Source organism: Aquarana catesbeiana, unplaced genomic scaffold (assembly GCF_042186555.1).
Source record: "Aquarana catesbeiana isolate 2022-GZ unplaced genomic scaffold, ASM4218655v1 unanchor224, whole genome shotgun sequence".
NCBI lineage: Eukaryota > Metazoa > Chordata > Amphibia > Anura > Ranidae > Aquarana > Aquarana catesbeiana.
In genome coordinates, this window is record NW_027362651.1 from 1,293,558 (window position 1) to 1,314,177 (window position 20,620).

At 42.7% G+C, this 20,620-nt stretch overlaps 1 protein-coding gene across 1 annotated transcript in view; it reads right to left on the reverse strand.

The window, feature by feature from the left end:
- The window catches only part of LOC141121537 (vomeronasal type-2 receptor 26-like), a 72,473-nt gene extending 61,252 nt beyond the window's left edge, over window positions 1-11,221 (reverse strand). Inside the window, exon 1 of the mRNA XM_073611158.1 lies at window positions 11,081-11,221. Coding sequence (XP_073467259.1) covers window positions 11,081-11,221 — 141 coding nt within the window. The remainder of the gene's footprint in view (window positions 1-11,080) is intronic.
- Between the last annotated feature and the right edge of the window lie 9,399 nt (window positions 11,222-20,620).

Consider the following 20,620-nt stretch of genomic DNA (forward strand, 5'->3'; position numbering starts at 1 on the left):
TCTTCAGGCTCCTTGGACCAAGACAGCAGACATGGGAAAGTAAAGGGGTGTATACAACACCTTTCAGAGGCCCTGCCTCCTTTATCAAGTATGCCCGATAGTGAAGCAAAGTTTTCTTTTATACTGAAGACAACAAGCCACCTGCCATATTGGAGAGACACAATGACATCAGTCACTGTTCAGAATCTCCCACCAACTGCCATATTGTATGATGTCACTGGATACAATGTGTTAACAACTGTCACTCCTAAAAATATCCCCCAACTCTCACACCTAATAATATCTCACAACTGTCATACCTGATAATATCCCACAACTGTCAGACCTAATGATATGCCACAACTAGGGATGGGCAAACAGTTCGACCCAAGCAAGAGTTTGTAGTGCGACCATTCATCTTTACATTAGTGTGAATGTAGGGATAGTTCAGTCAATGTGAGTGTAGTGACTGTTTAACACAGTATATTTTATTGCGTTAATGCAAGTTCAACACCATATATTTCAGTTTGTTACATGCCATTTAACACAGTACAGATCAGTTGCTTTACTGCAAGTTGAACGCTGTACAGCCCAGAATGAAAACAAACAGGCCTAGCAACCAGCCAAGCCTGCTTAAATTCACCTATTCTCTCTAGCACACTACTAGAGGGTGCTACATTAGATTTTTTAAATTTTATTTATTGGATATGTATTAAATCAGAAAGCAAAAAATATTGTTTTTTCACAGTTTTTGATCAATTTTATTTATACATTAAAAAAATAAAAAGCCCAGTGGTGATCAAATATCACCAAAAAAAAGCTCTATTTGTGGGAGAAAAAAGTATAAATTTCATGTTGCATGACCACGCAACTGTCAGTTAAAGTGGTGCAGTGCTGAATAGCAAAAAATGGCCTAGTCATGAAGGGAGTAAAATCATCTGGACCTGAAGTGGTTTAGAAAATCTCTATAAATCTGTATTACAAACCTCCTCAGCAAACAATATAAACAGAAAATAAAGTGATTTCTTACTTTGCCTTCTCTCCAGAAGTATGGCTCACTCATATTGGGAAATGGTCCGGGCACATAATCTGGGCTTTGCATAGTGGAAATTTTTCTAAAGAAATGATGTTGTTTGTTAAAAAAAACCCAACTGTGTAAAGTAATATCTTTTGCAACTTCTCTTCTCTCATTAAAGTAGATCTCGCCTTCATCTGGGTCGGTGTAATGAACATTTCTCACATATTTGTTCAGCTTTCCATGGAAGACAGAAGAATACACATTACTATATACAGTTATAAGAGTTCTGCAATTATAGTTTGATTAAAAAAATACAAAATGTGATCTGGTTAGATTCCAGCTACCAGGTGATCTTTCTATAAACAAGAATAGGAATAAATGAATCAAAAGAATCCCATCAATTCAAGAGAAACAGAAATATCTGGTAACGGCACATCAAATACATCATTACCTATAGGAGATTGCATTGTCATATATTTCACATAAGGAGCCTGTGACTCTGCAATTATTCCTTGCATGTTCTCATAGCTGTATGTCTGTGGGTCATCCTTAACCGCTTGCCAACCAGCCGCCGTCATTATACTGCGGCAGGTCAGCACCATCAGTTCCCCGGCTTGCCACTGCACAGCCAGGGAAGCGATGCACGTGACCGGCGGTTGCGATGACCACTGGGCACGCGCAATCACGGACACGAGAGCCAGAACAGGGACGTGTGTAAACACACAAATCCCTGTTCTGTCAGGGGGAGAAGGCAGATTGTGTGTTCTTACTAAGTAGGAACAACGATATATCTCCTCCCCTAGTCATTCACATCCCCCACAGTTAGAATCACTCCCTAGGACACACATTTAACCCCTTGATCACCCCCTAGTGTTAACCCCTTCCCTGCCTGTGATATTTACACAGTAACTAGTGGCTATTTATAGCACTGGTCACTGTATAAATGTCAATGGTCCCAAAATAGTGTCAAAAGTGTTCGATCTGTCCGACGCAATGTCGCAGTCTCAATAAAAAGATTGCCGCCATTACTAGTAAAAAAATAATAATAATAAAAATTCCATAAATCTATCCCTTATTTTGTAAATGCTATAACTTTTGTGCAAACCAATCAATAAACACTTATTGCTATTTTTTTTAACAAAAATATGTAGAAGAATACATATCGGCCTAAACTGAGGAAGGAATTTCTTTATTTAAATTTTTTTTTTGGATATTTAATATAGCAACAAAGTATAAAATATTGTAATTTTTAATTGTCACACTTTTTTGTTTATAGCACAAAAAATAAAGACTGCAGAGGTGATCAAATACCACCAGAAGAAAGCTCTATTTGTGGGGAAAAAAGGACTTAAATTTTGTTTGGGTATAACGGCGCAATTGTCAGTTAAAGCGACGCAGTGCCGTATCACAAAAATGGCCTGGTCATTAAGGGGGAAATTCTTCCGGTCTTTAAGTGGTTAAAAAGGATCTTCAGTCACTTGTTAGCTGCAAGTTAATTACATTAAGTCAGCAGCATCCAAATCTGTAGCTGTTGACTTTTAATAGACCAATGAAAGATAAAAAAACAAAAAAAAGCTCCCTCCTCAGAAGTTTATAAATTTAAAAAAGGCCAGGCGGGAACTGGTTAATATTCTTTGTCTTCATTTTTTTATTGAGTCGGGTGGAAGTCATATGATGCCCTCCCAGATCGTACCTTGTGCATGACCACGGTGCCACGCTGCAGTGCAATCTGTCATTGGCTGTGTCCATCATACAGAGCCAAATGACTGATCAGTGTATCCACTTGCTGCCGGTACCATGTGATCGCTATGACCAATCACAGCAGATCACGAGACAAATATAAACAATGCAAAACTCAAGAAATGTTTATACTGCGCTATCCCAAAAATAATGCTATATAAGATTCAACTTAAATACTGTGAACTAGCTGCAACTAATAAATGAAAGACACACGCATTCAAAATGACATACCAAATACTAAGCTGCGCTATGAATTAGTTTAAAATCCTCTACCAAAACTTTTGCAAGTTATGTGGATATACAGTTGTGCATATATATATTATCACATAAACATTCACTAACACCAGTGATGAGTGCACAAACAAGTAGTGAAAAAATATATACCAAAAATTAAAGGAAAAAAAAATATATATATAAATATGATGAAATTTTTTTTTTCTCTATAAATGGTAAAGTCCACTCAAATAGACAAAATGGAAAGTCCACTATTATAGACAGTCCTCCGGGGGGTGACTCATAGTTCTTCTATGACCGGTGACATGCAATTCCAACACTGGAGGTGATAAGTGTAGGGGTACAGTACAAAAAGTGCCTCCACCACGAGAAATGCTGCCACTTACCAGCTCCCTAGATCTCTTTTTACGGAGACCTAACGTGCCTTAGGCTTCTAACCCAGCCTCGGGTATTATGGTGGCTGTCAGCGCTGAGAGGATTCCCCACGGTCTCAGTATGAGAAGTCATCACTTTAGGAAGAATTAGGGTGGTGCTGATTGTCACACATATCATTTTCCATCATGATCATCTGCTGGAGATAAAAGACGTCACTCCTCTGCTGAAACTTCCAGTAATGTCTTCTCTCTACTTCCTCCCGACTCACCTCTCACTAAGGTGACAGCCACCATAATACCCGAGGCTGGGTTAGAAGCCTAAGGCACGTTAGGTCTCCGTAAAAAGAGATCTAGGGAGCTGGTAAGTGGCAGCATTTCTCGTGGTGGAGGCACTTTTTGTACTGTACCCCTACACTTATCACCTCCAGTGTTGGAATTACATGTCACCGGTCATAGAAGAACTATGAGTCACCCCCCCCGGAGGACTGTCTATAATAGTGGACTTTCCATTTTGTCTATTTGAGTGGACTTTACCATTTATAGAGAAAAAAAAAAAAAAAAATATATATATATATATATATATATATATATATATATATATATATATATATATATATATATATATATATATATATATTTATTTATTTTTTTTTTTTCTTTAATTTTTGGTATATATTTTTTCACTACTTGTTTGTGCACTCATCACTGGTGTTAGTGAATGTTTATGTGATAATATATATATGCACAACTGTATATCCACACAACTTGCAAAAGTTTTGGTAGAGGATTTTAAACTAATTCATAGCGCAGCTTAGTATTTGGTATATAAATATAAACAATATAAATAACAATGAATGGCTTCCTTTCATGCCATCCATTGTGTATTACTGTTGTTTTGCTAGCTGTGATTGGTCACAGTGATCACATGGTACAGATGGGCTTGATTATAGGGTAAATTGTACCCCTACTCATTCACCAAAAAAAGTGTCAAAAAGAAATAAAAACACGGACAGTTTTTGACACTTCTTTTATTAAAAATAAAAAAAACAATATCCCCCGATGTAGATCCATTGTCAATCATGATGCCCACCACACCGCCTGACCTGAAAAAATAAATAAAAGCTCCGCCCATGACAAAGATTAACCACCGACTGCCTGCTCCGCTGTCTGATGTTCTTATACAGATAAGTGGCGATATCACCTGCTGGCATCACCCCTTGTGATGTAACCGGGGGGTTGAGGTGGTGGGGGGGCTCAGGGGGAATGGTGATCTCTGTGTAAGGGGGGACTTGGGACTTGTGATGATGTTTATTCACCTCAATACTAGGCACTTAAACCCCCTTCCTGCCCAAGCCAATTTTCAGCTTTCAGTGCTGTCGCTGTTTAAATGACAATTGCGCGGTCATCCATCACTGTACCCAAACATAATTTTTATCATTTTGTTCCCACAAATAGAGATTTCTTTTGGTGGTATTTGATCACCTCTGGGATTTTTATTTTTTGCTAAACAAATAAAAAAAACCTAAAATTTTGAAAAAAAAAGTTTTCTTTTGTTTCTGTTATAAAATTTTGTAAATTAGTATGTTTTCTCCTTAACTGATGGGCACTGATAAGGTGGCACTGATTAGGTGGCACTGATGAGGTGGCATCAATGAGGTGGCACTGACGATAGGCACTAATAGGCGGTACTGATGGGCACTGGTAGGCTGCACTGTTGAGTGCCACTGATATACAGCACTGATGGGCATTGATAGACAGCACTGATGGGTACTCATAGGGTGGCACCAGTGGGCACTGATAGGTGACACTGGGCACTGAAAGGCTGCACTGATGGGTACTTATAGGTGGTACTGATAGGCAGCACTGCTGGGCACTGATAGGCAGCACTGATAGATGGCATTGATAGGCATCACTGATTGCACTTGCACTGGCAGGCATTTGGGAAGGGCACTGATAGGCAGCTGCCTGGGCACTGTTTAGCATTACCCTGGTGGTCTAGGGTGGAATACCTGGTGGTCTAGGGTGGTGCCAATCCCTGGTGGTCCTGGCAGCATCCTGGTGATCTGGAGAGCAGCCGATCGGCTCTCCTCTACTCGCGTCTGTCAGACGCGAGTGAGGAAAAGCTGATCAACGGCTCTTCCTGTTTACATTGTGATTAGCCATGATTGGACACGGCTGATTATGTGGTAAAGAGCCTCCGTCAGAGGCTCTTTACCGAGATTGGTGTAGCGGTGTTTCTGACTGACACACCGAACCACTGATAGCCACGGTGCGCACCCCCAGGGGGCGCAAGAGCGGTCGTTCTGGGAGGACGTCATATGACACCTGCCCAGAACGAGAGCTTCGCCGCCTGGCCGTCATCTGACAGCCGGCGGGCACGAGGCGGTTAACCACTTTGCTTTTATAAAATTTTGCAAATAAATATTTGTTCTTAATAAATTTAGGCCAAAATGTATTCTGCAACATTTATTTGGTGAAAATAACCCAAATCATTGTATATTGTTTAGCCTGTAGGTAAGTTATAGAGTCCACAAACTATGGTATACAGTATATATTATCTGAAAATTGATTAATCCTGGATGTACTGATGGCCAATCTCATTTATTGAGGCCCAAAAATGTCAGAACAGTACAAATACCCCCCAAATGACCCCTTTTTTGGAAAGTAAACAGTTAAAGGTATTTAGCAAGAGGCATATATTATTTACACAAGTTCTCGTATGATCGTATTATGTTTTTATGATATATCTCTCCAATTGTTGTTAACTTTTTCTGTTTCCAAAATTTACTATCCTCAAATACTTCTAAATATTCAAATGTTGGGTTATTTCACAAAGCAGTTTCTGGTGGGATATCAGTGAATGCCGTCAGTTATTTGCCTCCTTCCATACTGACCTAGCCAGCATCAGAAGAGGAATTTTTGCTCCACTCCTCCTTAAAGAGGAGTTCCACCCAGGGGGGCCGTCAAAAAAAAAAAAAAATTAAAAGTCAGCAGCTACAAATACTGCAGCTGCTGACTTTTAATTGGACACTTACCTGTCCCTGGGTCCAGCGATGCGGGGGGTCGAAGCCCCGCTCGTCCCCCCCTCCGCTCGTCGGCGCCGGCATTTCAACTGTGGGCGCCGGGCTGTGGCTTCACAGCCTGGCACCCACTGCGCATGCGCGAGCGGCGCCGCACGCCGTGATTGGCCGCTCAATCACCTGGGACCTGTAATGGGTCCCAGATGATTGACAGGAGGGAGGGAGCAGAGTGGAGCCCTTCCTGTACTGAGGGGGAAGTGATGTCACCAGCCCAGGCAAGGGAAGAGGCAGACTACGAGGGACCACCTAGCAACACGCATTTAGAGGTAAGTGAAAAAAAAAATTATCCAAATGTTTTTTTTTGTTTTTTTTTAGAATTTTTGAGGTATTTTTGTTTTTTGGGTGGAACCCCACTTTAAGTCAGTTGTTTCCAGTCCCACCAAGAGATCATTTACTTGCATTTTGCTTAATAGGTATTGTTCAACCCCCATTTCTTGTTCCTGCATTATCCACGTTTTTAGGTGTTTTAATTGGCCTGCCAGATAATATAAATATAAATCTGGCATTGCCAACCCTGCTGTTATTTTGGGTCTTTGTAGTGTTGTGAGTTTTAGTTTACATTTGCCGTGTGCCCATATGAACTTAGTGATCTGGGAATTTAGCTTTTTAAATATCTGTTTAGGTATCCTTACTGGGGAGTGCGAGAAGACATATAAACACTTGGGTAATATGATTGATCAGCTGTACTCTTCTTGACATTGATAGAGGTAACTTTATCCATATCCCCAATTTACTCTTAGCATAATCCAACAGGGGGTATACATTGGCTTCCAAAGCTTCAGCTGGATACAAGGTAATATTTATTCCTAGATATTAAATACTTTTACTATTTTTAATGGGGTCTGGGGCCCATTCCCAGTGCTTCGCCCGAGCAACATCAACGCAGATTTTTGCCAGTTAATCTTAAGCCCTGAGAATGTGGGTGACAGTCAGGAGGGGTAGAGGGGGAAGTGCCAGGGAGGCCGATCCAGGACTGGAGCATCCCAATAAGTAGGCTACTTTGAGTGACATTGGTGAAACCAGTCTGGGACCAGCACTGCTGGAGCTGAGGGACTCTCCTAGCTGCCGGGGGAAGAACTCCTCCAGTGAGAGTGGGGGGGGCAGCAAAGGGAAAGGAAAGTCAGATTCTGGTGGTAGGGGACTCAATTCTTAGAATGACAGAGAGGGCAATCTGTAACCAAGACCTGAAGCGCCGAACAGTATGTTGTCTACCGGGCGCTCAGGTTCGGCACATCACGGATCTTGTGGACAGATTACTGGGAGGCTCTGGGGAAGACCCGGCTGTCATGGTGCACTTTGGCACCAATGACAAAGTCAGAGGCAGATGGAGTGTCCTAAAGAACGATTTTAGGGACTTAGGAGCTAAATTGAGGAAAAGGACCTCCAAGGTAGTATTCTCAGGAATATTACCGGTACATCGAGCCACACCAGAAAGGAAGAGGGAGATTAGGGAAGTAAACAAGTGGCTGAAGAGCTGATGTAGTAAGGAGGGGTTTGGGTTCCTGGAGGACTGGGCCGACTTCTCAGTCGGTAACCGGTACTATAGAAGGGACGGACTGCACCTAAATGAGGAGGGTGCAGATCTGCTGGGAATGAAGATGGCCAAAAAGTTAGAGGGGTTTTTAAACTAGGCGATGGGGGGGAGGGTCCAGAGGCAGAGATAGCCAGCGCGGAAGATATTCCAGAGGGTAGTATTGGGGGCATTAGTGGCAGGTTAACCAAAGCACAAAAACACAAGGTGAGTATAGTAGCAAGTCCTAGTTGCAATCTCGAAACACCCAATACGAGGACAATATGCGACCGGTCTAAACTATGTGGCATGTTCACCAATGCCAGGAGCATGGCAGACAAGATGGGTGAACTAGAGATACTGTTGTACGAGGAGGATTTGGATTTTGTGGGAATTTCAGAGACCTGGTTCAACAGCTCTCATGATTGGCTGGCAAACATTCAAGGGTATACCCTTTACCGCAAGGATAGGGAGGGTAAAAAAGGGGGAGGGGTATGCCTATATATCAAGAATAATGTACAAGTGAATGTGAGAGATGACATCACTAAGGGAGCTAGGGAGGAGGTGGAATCCTTATGGGTAGAGCTCCAAAGGGATGAAGCTAAGGGGAAAATAATACTGGGAGTATGCTATAGGCCCCCTAACCTGAGGGAGGAAGTGGGGACGGATCTCCTATCACAAATTGGATTAGCAACAAGGATGGGAAGTGTTATCATAATGGGGGATTTTAATTATCCGGACATAGACTGGGTGGAGGGAACCGCGCATTCATTTAAGGCTCGCCAATTCCTTAATGTCTTGCAGGACAATTTTATGGGTCAGATGGTAGACGCACCAACTAGAAATAAAACATTACTGGATCTACTGATTACCAACAATACAGACCTGATCACGGATGTGGAAATACGGGGCAATTTAGGTAACAGCGATCACAGGTCAATTAGTTTCAGTATAAATCACACAAATAGGAAACATAAAGGGAATACAAAGACACTGAATTTCAAAAGAGCCAACTTCCCTAAACTACAAGAAATTCTTTAAGTATGTAAACAGTAAAAAAGGGAGGACAGACCATATTGGCCCCATAAAGAATAAGGAAGGACATCTGGTTACAAAGGATGGGGAGATGGCAAAGGTATTGAATTTATTCTTTTCCTCAGTCTTCACGAGTGAATCAGGGGGCTTCAGTAACCAAAACTGCAGTGTTTATCCTCATGACACAACACAGGAAGCACCTCCATGGTTAACAGAGGACGGAATTAAAATTAGACTTGAGAAACTTAACATTAATAAATCACCGGGACCAGATGGCTTGCATCCAAGGGTACTTAGGGAACTCAGTCAAGTGATTGCCAGACCGTTGTTCCTAATTTTTACAGATAGTCTACTGACTGGAATGGTACCAGCTGATTGGAGAAAAGCCAATGTAGCACCAATATTTAAAAAGGGCCCAAAATACATCCCTGGGAATTACAGACCAGTTAGCCTAACATCAATAGTATGTAAACTCTTGGAGGGGATGATAAGGGACTATATACAAGATTTTAGTAATAAGAACGGTATCATTAGCAGTAATCAGCATGGATTCATGAAGAATCGTTCTTGCCAAACCAATCTATTAACCTTCTATGAGGAGGTGAGTTGCCATCTAGATAAAGGAAGGCCCGTAGACGTGGTGTATCTGGATTTTGCAAAAGCATTTGACACAGTTCCCCATAAACGTTTACTGTACAAGATAAGGTCCATTGGCATGGACCATAGGGTGAGTACATGGATTGAAAACTGGCTACAAGGGCGAGTTCAGAGGGTGGTGATAAATGGGGAGTACTCAGAATGGTCAGGGGTGGGTAGTGGGGTTCCCCAGGGTTCTGTGCTGGGATCAATCCTATTTAATTTGTTCATAAACGATCTGGAGGATGGGATAAACAGTTCAATCTCTGTATTTGCAGACGATACTAAGCTAAGCAGGGCAATAACTTCTCCGCAGGATGTGGAAACCTTGCAAAAAGACCTGAACAAATTAATGGGGTGGGCAACTACATGGCAAATTAGGTTCAATGTAGAAAAATGTAAAATAATGCATTTGGGTGGCAAAAATATGAATGCAATCTATACACTGGGGGGAGAACCTCTGGGGGAATCTAGGATGGAAAAGGACCTGGGGGTCCTAGTAGATGATCGGCTCAGCAATGGCATGCAATGCCAAGCTGCTGCTAACAAAGCAAACAGAATATTGGCATGCATTAAAAGGGGGATCAACTCCAGAGATAAAACGATAATTCTCCCGCTCTACAAGACTCTGGTCCGGCCGCACCTGGAGTATGCTGTCCAGTTCTGGGCACCAGTCCTCAGGAAGGATGTACTGGAAATGGAGCGAGTACAAAGAAGGGCAACAAAGCTAATAAAGGGTCTGGAGGATCTTAGTTATGAGGAAAGGTTGCAAGCACTGAACTTATTCTCTCTGGAGAAGAGACGCTTGAGAGGGGATATGATTTCAATTTACAAATACCGGACTGGTGACCCCACAATAGGGTTAAAACTTTTTCGCAGAAGAGAGCTTAACAAGACTCGTGGCCACTCATTAAAATTAGAAGAAAAGAGGTTTAACCTTAAACTACGTAGAGGGTTCTTTACTGTAAGAGCGGCAAGAATGTGGAATTCCCTTCCACAGGCGGTGGTCTCAGCGGGGAGCATTGATAGCTTCAAGAAACTATTAGATAAGCACCTGAATGACCGCAACATACAGGGATATACAATGTAATACTGACACATAATCACACACATAGGTTGGACTTGATGGACTTGTGTCTTTTTTCAACCTCACCTACTATGTAACTATGTAACTATGTAATGTCCCATATATTTCTATTATTTTCATTTCCTCCGTTAAGGATGTCTGTATGTCTCCCATATAGAATATAATATCATCGGCATATAAACCTATATGCTCAATCCTTCCACCCAGCTTGATCCCTTTATAGTTTTTAAATTGTCTAAATCTATTTGCCTATGCTTCAATTGCTATGGCAAATAATTGGGGGGACAGTGGACATCATTGTCTTGTTCCCCTATATAGCCTTATTGTGGGGGATAATAATCCGCTTATCAATAAATGTGAACATGGTTGCTTGTATAATATTCTTACCCATTTTCTCAATCTCTCCCCAAATCCACTTCTTTTCTGCGATACCTGCAAGAAATTCCACTCTATGGAGTCAAATGCCTTGGCAGTATCCAAAGATGCCAAGGCACTCGTCTCTGGGATAAACTCCTTCAATTGTGCCATTAAGTTGCGTTCTTCTTATATTATTTAAAAGTAGATTTCCCTGGCATAAATCCTGTTTGATCGCTACTTACAATAAATAAAATTACCCAATTAAGCCTCCTAGCCAATATTATTTTTACCAATACTTTATAAACTATGTTTAATAGTGAGATTGATCTATACGACGCACAATCATTTCTGTCTTTATCTGGTTTTGGTATTAATACCACTGTTGCCTCATACATAGAGGGGGACATCTCTCCCCGCAGAAAAATCTCTCTAAACGTTCTAGTCAAGACTGGTGCCATTAACTCCACATACCGCTGATACCCCTCCAATGGTATGCCATCCGGACTTCCTCCTCCTCTATCTCTTTCTCCATCATCTTTTTGTTCTTCTGTTAATTTAAGAAATTCTAGATCCTCCAAGTATTTCTCTATCTCTTCCACTGTGCATATCCGTGTTGATGTGTACATATTAACATAGTATTTGTAGCAATAACTCTCGATGGAGCTGTTGGTTTATTATTGGGCCTGTCCTCTGTTCTATTCACCCCTCTTAAGTTGTTCAATCCCCTTGACACAGCTGTAGTGCAGTGTTGTAATGATATTAGTACCAACTTCAACCCACAATATAACTTACATTTATATTTACCTCTACCTGGGTGCTTGTAGCTCCACCTGCAGGAGAAATAACAACACTACACACAAACTTCTGTAATAACCAAAATGACTTCTTTATTTGGGTAAATTATATATTTTATATAGAAAGTTATCACAGTTACTACACTATCACACCAACGAAGTGTAACAGTATAGTAAATAGATATAACAATATTGATAACATACACAGAATATACCTACATATATATTTATACCAGGGAGCTCCCCCTGCTCTAAAGCGTAAAGTCACTACTCTTTGTAACTAGATGCAGGGCCCTGCAATAAAAGAGATAGTCTTGACATTCTCAATCTTCGCTAGCTATGAAATGATAATTGTAATCCACAGAGAGTTCTTCTGAGGTGTTGCGCAGTGTAAGGTAATACACAAAAAGCAATTGTAATCCAGCAAACTGATCAAGTGTTATACGAAGAAGACAGACATCTAGTGTCAGCACTTGAATATTTTAGTCTATGCAAATGTAATATTCTCCAGCTCAACTTGTTCCGTGGGACTATCTGTCCCAGCAACAATCTGTAAAAGTTCTAAGTGTGTGTGTGTGATATTAAACAAACTTCCGGGTGTTAACCCTCTCATCACACGGGATCCGGCAGATGGATGTCTCTGTTTCAGCAGTTCTCAGTCTGTATGGAGCCACCACCACGTCGTCACACTGTTCCGCTCACTAACGACCAGGAGTCCTCGGTTACCTCCCCCACGGGTCTCCGGAACAATCATTTCTTCTGCTTCAGCACACTGTGATACGATGGCAGGATCCTTGCTGCTGCTCTACTCCTTCACAAGGTAGGCTGCAACCCTGTGGGACACACACACACCCACAGAGTCCTGCTGGCAGGCCACGCGTCCCAGGAACAAGAGACCTAAGATGGCTGCCCCCAAACCTTTTATACCCTCCCACAATGCAGTTCAGTTCTTCTCTTGTCCAGGAGCATTGTGGGTAGGTCATAGTTAATGTTCAGAAGTAAACAATCAATCACTTCCATGTCACTTCTCTTAATTATAAAACACAAAAGTGTTGTACCTTTTTAGTTGTCCACTAGATGGCACTAGATCAACTTATACCTTTATAACACACTTATCACTAAACAAAAGTTGTCAGCGCTACATACTCCCCCTGCTTTAAATCTTTGGTCCCCAAAGATATGTAAGACCTTGTTTCTGCTACACATCTTAGCCTCTAAACGAGTGCACAGGAATGACAGAGGAGCCTCCCACCAATTCTCAGCTGTTGGAAAGCTATTTTGTGTACCCACAACTGTCGTTTTAGTATCAGATACAGATGTGTCAAGGGGTGAAACAGGGCTCTCATTGTCCAGATTGACTGAGGAGGAACTAGGCTCATCAACATTCCTTTTGCTGGTAACCTTTGTTATCTCAAAACACTCGTCCAAAGTATCATAGGTTAGTCTCTTAGGTGGGCGAATGTTCCTCTTTCCCCTTTGCTCTTTTGGTGTGTCCTCTATTTCTGAATGAACACCTTTACCTTCTACTTCAGAGGGAGATAAACAGTTTTCAGCTCTTTCGGACAATGGTACAAACTCTGGAGCTTCTGGCCTAAGAGCCTCACTACCCTCCTCGGTTGTCGGGATGAAACACTCTTTTCAGCTTCAGGTATGTCAGATGACCACAACCAGCTAATGTCTATGTCTCTCTCCTCACTATCTTCAGCTGTTAAAGTCTCAGACTGAGACCTAGTTACAGGCCTTTGTGCAGCCTCTGATGTAGATGATAACTCCTCATCGGAGACTATCCTGACTGCATCAGTAAGGGGCAAAAGGTGATTCCGATGCCAAGTCTTAATTGGTCCAGCACTTCCTTCTGGTCTGATTTCGAAGGTTGGAAGCCCTGGGAGCTGTTTACATACAATGTATGGCTGTGACCTCTAGTGATTTGCCAGCTTGTGTTTCCCAGGAATGTCCAAATTCCTCATTAGGACTCGGTCACCAGGTTTCAGATCTTGAATCCTTACTTTGAGGTCAAAGTTCCTCTTATTTCTACTCCCTTTGCTGTCTGACATAGTCCGAGCCTTTTCATAAGCAATCTTCAGACTCTTCCTCAGCCTATTTCTATATCCTCGATGAGAAGCATCTGAGGTGTGATCCAGAGAGGTTCTGAAAGCCAAGTCCACTGGTAATCTAGCCTCTCGCCCAAACATCAACCGATAAGGTGAATATCCTGTGACGTCACTCTTGGTGCTGTTATATGCATGTACTAAAGCGGCAATATGCTTACTCCAGTTGGCCTTTTGCTCGGAGGTCAGTGTCCAACATATTGAGAAGAGTTCTATTAAACCTCTCCGGCTGAGGGTCTCCTTGCGGATGATAAGATGTAGTTCTAGACTTCTGAATTCCCAACAGATCCAATAATCTCCTGATGAGCGTACTCTCGAAGTCCCTTCCCTGATCTGAGTGAATCCTCTGTGGTAAGCCATAATGGACAAAGAACTTCTCTACTAGTGTCTTTGCCACGGTGACTGCATTCTGATCTTTCATGGAGAAAGCTTGAGCATATCTGGTAAAATGGTCTGTGACTAGCAGAATATTTCCTTGCCCACTCAAGTCAGATTCTAGACACAGGAAATCTATGCAAACTAAATTCATGGGATCTTGGCTTGATAAATGACCCATCGAGCCTGCCCATTGCGGCAAAGTCTCTCTCTGGATACACCTATGACAGGAATGACAGTAACTCTCCACCTCTTTCCTCATGTAAGGCCAATAAAATCTATCCCTTATGAATTGAAGAGTTCTTTCTGCCCCCAGATGTCCATGACAATCATGCAGAGCGTTTAACACTGTCTCTCTGTGTTTCTCTGGCAGAAACAGTTGCCACTTCTCCTCCAGATCTTCAGAGGGGCCCCTTCGGTAGACCACCCCTTCTTGCAACTGCAACCGACTCCACTCTTTATGTAACAACAGAGCTTATTTCTGAGCACTTTTCAAAAGTAAATCAGGGCGCTGACTCTCCAGAGCTTCCAATACTAAGCTGCAGAGTGGATCTTCCTGTTGGTCCCTCCTAAGGTCTTTTCTTGATAACTTAGATAGACCTTCTGCTGCAATCTGAGAGACATTACAGTAATACCTAGGTACCCCTGCTGTAGTCACTCCCATTTCTTTAGCTCTGGCCCCACCTTTCTCCTGTTTTTCTGCTCCTTCACAAAGGGCTCTTACCCCTTCGGGGGCAAGCTGAGTCCAATCTTCTTGGGAGCTCAGGGAACTGTGGGGTCTTGGTCTGTATTTCAAGCTGAAGGAGAAGGTTGAAAGAGCAGCCAACCACCTATGTCCTGTGGCATCCAACTTTGCGGTGGTAAGCAAGTATGTGAGAGGGTTGTTATCCGTTTTGACTACAAACTCTGCACCATACAGGTAATCTCTCAACTTGTCTACCACAACCCACTTCAAGGCCAGAAACTCAAGTTTATGAGTGGGGTAGTTCTTCTCAGCAGGAGACAGGCTCCGGCTCACATAAGCAATGGGCCTTAAATGTCCAGCATGATCTTGGTAGAGTACTCCACCTAGTCCATCTCGGCTAGCATCCACGTGCAGTTCATAGGGCTTGGTAGGATCCGCATAAGCTAACACTGGAGCAGTGGTAAGGATCCACTTCAATTGTCTGAATGTCTCCTCACATTGCGGAGTCCACTGATCCAGGATAGACTCCTTTTTCCTTTCCTTTCCTTTCGCCTCCCAGGTTCCTCCGAATCCACATCAGCTGCTTCCTGGTTCTTCAGTAGCTCTGTGAGTGGGTGAGCTATCTTCGCAAACCCCCCCACAAACCTCCAATAGTAGGAGCAGAATCCTAGGAATGACCTGAGCTCAGTCACATTCGTGGGCTTGGCCCAACTAGTAACAGCTTCCAACTTCTCAGGGTCAGTTGCTATCCCTTCTTCAGACACAATGTGCCCCAAATAGTTCACTGAAGATTGATAGAACTGACATTTCTCCATTGAAAATTTCAAGCCCTCATCATGTAATCTCTTCAGAACCTTCTCCAGTCGCTCTTCATGCTCTTCAAGAGTTCGGCCAAATACTATGATATCGTCTAAGTATACTAAGACCTCAATCAAATTCATGTTGCCTACCGTTTTCTCCATGAGCCGCTGGAAAGTTGCTGGGGCCCCAGAAAAACCTTGTGGCATCCGGTTAAATTCATAGAATCCCAAAGGGGTAATGAAAGCAGTTTTCTCCTTATCCTCATGACTCATGGGGATCTGATAATAACCACTCTTCAAATCTAATACACTGAACCACTTTGCCCCTGACAGGCTCTGTAGGGCATCTTCTATCCAAGGGGTAGTGTATTGATCTGGAATGGTCCATCGGTTCAGGGTCCTATAGTCGATACACAGCCGTAGTGACCCATTTTTCCTCACTACCACTATCGGGGGAGGCATACGAACTCCTGGACTCCCTGATAATCCCATTTCTTTTCAGCTCAGCCAGCGGTTCTCGAAGGTCCTCAAGATCTCCCAGTGGGATCCTCCTAACCCTTTCTCAAAAAGGTTTGTCTTCCTCCAGCCGAATCTTGTGCTCTGCACTCTTGGCATACCCCACATCAACAACTCACTCTTTGAGAAAACCTCTTTCCATTTCATGAGCTGGGCTTTGGCCCTCTCCATCCAAACAGGCGTAAGGGAGGTGTTCTTTGGGTAGAAGTTCTCTATGGGAATCTCCTCTTCGGGTCCTCTTTTGACATCACTTGGCGAGACCGGGGTTGCTTGATTCACCTGCCCCAGCAGCATTCTTACTGGTATCTCCACAGGCAAGGCTGTCGTGTTCCGAACACTGACGGAAACTCTCCCCCTGCTTCTCTTAAGCGCCTTAGTAGATAATACTTTTGGGAGTATTTCCAGACCCACATCCTCTTCCTGATTGTTTGTCTCCAAGACAATGAAAGGACCAGGTTGTCTCCAACTCAACTTGACAGAGGCCCTCATGCATACCACTTCACCTGGTTGTAACAGTTTTTCACCTCTGTCTAAACGCCAAACCTTTCCCACCCCTTCTGGTGGGGCTTTCTGTTCGTGTACTATATCCTTGTACACTTGGGTTAGCATGGGATGTACCTTCATGGCCGGGCCACTTTCCTTCTGCACAAGCGGTGTCAGGAGTCTTCTGACCAGATCAGTATTTGTTCCGATGATAAGGGAACTTCTATGAGCCCCAGGGGGCCGAGGACACACAACTGCCAGGGTGTCGAAAGTCTCAGCCTTCCCAGCCACACTCGGGTCAAAGGTAAGCTTGATAGGGATATATCCCTCATAAGGGAAGTTCTGGGCACCTAGGCCCCATATCTCCAATTCTTCCAACTTTTGCAGGGGCAGATGCTTGAGATGCTTCATGTAGAAATCTTTATATAATAAGGTCACTTGGGCTCCGTATCCAGCAGTGCCTTGGTGTAGATTCCTTCTACATGGAAGGGGATGATCGGAGAGGGTCCCACTAGGTTGAGGGGAAATTCACCATGAGTGTTTGGCTTCCTTTGCTTGTTAGTGCGCATCTTGACTCCTTGTTTCCATGGACGCTCACTCAACTTCATTCCTCCTCTTACTCTCAAAACTTTGTGAACCTGGATTTCGTTGGAGTTAACGACTGTTACAGGGCACTCAGTTGACTCCTTCACTGAGGCCCTTTGAAGTTTTCCACCGGCTTTTGATGTTGTACTGCTGCCCTTGGACTTGGGCACACTTTCCCAAAATGTCCAGCCCCTCCACAGTTGAAACAAAGTCCAGATTCCCTTCTAAGGATGAAATCTGATACTTTTTTAGTTTTTTTTTTTTTTCCTCTGTCGGGTGGATTAGGGAATCTTGCAGTCAGCAAAGCCATCATCTCCATTAACTGGGCCACCTGAGTCTTAAGAAGCTCAATCTGGGGATCCTCTTCCATCACACTAACTGTCCTGACTCCAACAGTGTGTTTTGGGTCTTGAATTTTCTCCTTCCTTTCCAGGATAGCTTCTTCCTCCAGTACAATCCGAATTAGATCTGGGTACTTCAATATGCCTCCATCTTGATGAGTCCTTAATTGGAGGGTGATGGGATCCAAAGGCCGGGCACCTCTTAAAACTTGTTTGGCCCAAATTTCATCCACCTTACTAGGATCTAATCCCTTCTTTAACAATATCTGGTGAATGACCTCGTCTAACCGTCTCATATACTATGACAACTTCTCTCCTGTTTCTTGGTAGGTGTGTTCTAATTAATAAATTAGGTCAGAGACCTTTTCGTTACGTCTGAACACATCTTGCAGGATATCTAAGTAATCTTGGGCTACGCAGTTCTGTTTGCTAAGCTTCAGATTTCTAATAGCCTCGGAAGCAGGCCCTTTCAGACTCTCAGTAATCCGCTGTTTTTTTTGCGTTTCAGGGATGTCCCACTCATCCAACACTTGCGTGGCCTGTTCCAACCACTCTTCAAAGGAGTCTTCTCCTTTGGGTACAGGCCGTTGGCCCGAGAAAATGCCCAGTTTTCGGTACCCAGTTCCTGAATATGTTGGGTTCCCTTTTTGACATTGGGACACCAAATTTCCCAGGGCTGTGAAGAGTTCTGGCTCAATTACAGCCAGTGCTGACGCTGATGGAACCTTGACTTCTGCTGAACTCATCTGGGGAAGGTGGTAAGATTCTCCCCTTCTTCCCTTGGGTGCGTCAGATAAAATTTGGTCTTGTCAGCGAGTTTAACACTTGCACCCTTGAAATTTTCTGGAACTCCCTTCCTCCACTCCAATAATGCATAAGTGTGGAATGTCTCATGATTGGTGTAAGGATGTTAGAGTGCTGCTTTAAGATATGTTATACAAGAAGAAATGTATTTTGCTTTCTTATGCAGAAAATTAGAAGTGCAAAGATTTTTTGCGAGCTATGTACTTGAACAGGATGTCCGTGTGGTTAGCCTGACATTTTAATATAGACAATGAATAACAAAGTTATAACATGTTAGAAGTTGGGTGTCTGGAACATTGGCAGATTGCCTACCATACGTGGTCACATATATATATAAACTTATAATTAGATATAGCCTGAGGGATATCTATAGACAGAATATGCAATTTATGACGTTTTATGCTTATTTTTTCATAAAGTCTATGCTTCAATCTCATTGGCTGATAATAAGAGGGAGGTTTTTCTCTCTCTCTCTGTAAGTGTATAAGATATATGCAAACCCAGTAAACCATTGTAATTTCGATTCACCATCCCATGTGTGTGTCTTGATTACCCGATCGATCAGAGAGTTCTATCCATACACCCATAGGTCCAACCCGGGTTCAAAGAAGAAATAGGGGCGGCTTAACAGAAATGGTACCAGAAGTGGGGTTCGAACCCACGCAGACATATGTCCATAATCGTAGCCTCTGTGACCATAATTGCAACCTCTCTGTGCCCATAATTGAAGCGCCTCTGTGACCATAATCGCAGCCTCTCTGTGACCATAATCGCAGCCTCTCTGTGACCATAATCGCAGCCTCTGTGACCATAATCGCAGCCTCTCTGTGACCATAATCGCAGCCTCTGTGCCCATAATTGCAGCCTCTCTGTGCCCATAATCACAGCCTCTGTGCCCATGATCGCAGCCTCTGTGACCATAATCGCAGCCTCTCTGTGACCATAATCGCAGCCTCTGTGACCATAATCGCAGCCTCTGTGACCATAATTGCAGCCTGGTTATATGCTATGATGTAAATTTATTTTACGAAGCCTTTTCACTTATCCTGGCATGATTGACCCCTATTGTTTTTTTTTTAAATTTTATAATCTCGAGGATTGCTAGGTTGGCTCTCCTGGGATAAAGAGGTAGCATAATCTCAAGGATTGCTAGGTTGGCTCTCCTGGGATAAAGAAGTCGCATAGTTTTAATGGTTAAATGATGTCCCGCTAGGCTGGCGGGACTTATAGAATTATAGAGAGCATTTGATGCTTTTTTAAAATACAGGACGGGTGTATGGAGCTCTAAAAAAAAAAAGGGGGAAATTGTGTGCACACAATTTAGCGGTTTCTTTGTGAATATATTGCTCTGTATTTTGTTGTGATCATATGCATGTGTGAATATATACTTCGACATAAGGGAATTGATTTACTATTTGGTTTGATCTTGATAAGTGATATACGTAGAGTTATAGAGTTATATCAGTGTTATTGTGTTTGTTGTGTGTTAAACAAATGTCACAAAGGTGTTTTGAGTGTATTACCATCTTAAACTGGGAAAGAGACCTTTATTAAGAGAAGGTACTCCAAGAGTTCAAATGTTGAGATTCAATATACAAAATAATGTTTAACAGTAAGAGGAGTAATAAGTATTATAAGTATCATTGTGACATTAAGGATATTGTGTAATAATTATGGGAAATAAATTAGGAAAGGAAGTTCCTGAAGGTGAGCGGGACCAACCTTCCCCCCTATGATTTTGTAAAAGGCACTTGTGGGGCAAAACGTGTCGATCCTTTTTGGGGAAATGTACAAACTTGTGCACATCAGTTGTATCTTTCAGGCTTGGGGTCATTGGGACCGTGTTCCCTGGAAGATTAGGAGGAGGTAATGAAAATTTGTGGGACGCATAATCGACACAATTACCCCCCGGGTGACACTGGGATTGTAAATATATGACGAAATGTTGTAAAATGTACTAAGGGAAAGACAGGGAGAAAGAAGCGAGGGAAGCAAAGAGGCTAGAGAAAAAAAAAAATCAGAAGAACTAGCTATAGCATTACAAGAAGTAGAGTCTGCGGGTCAGATAATCCTTCGTTC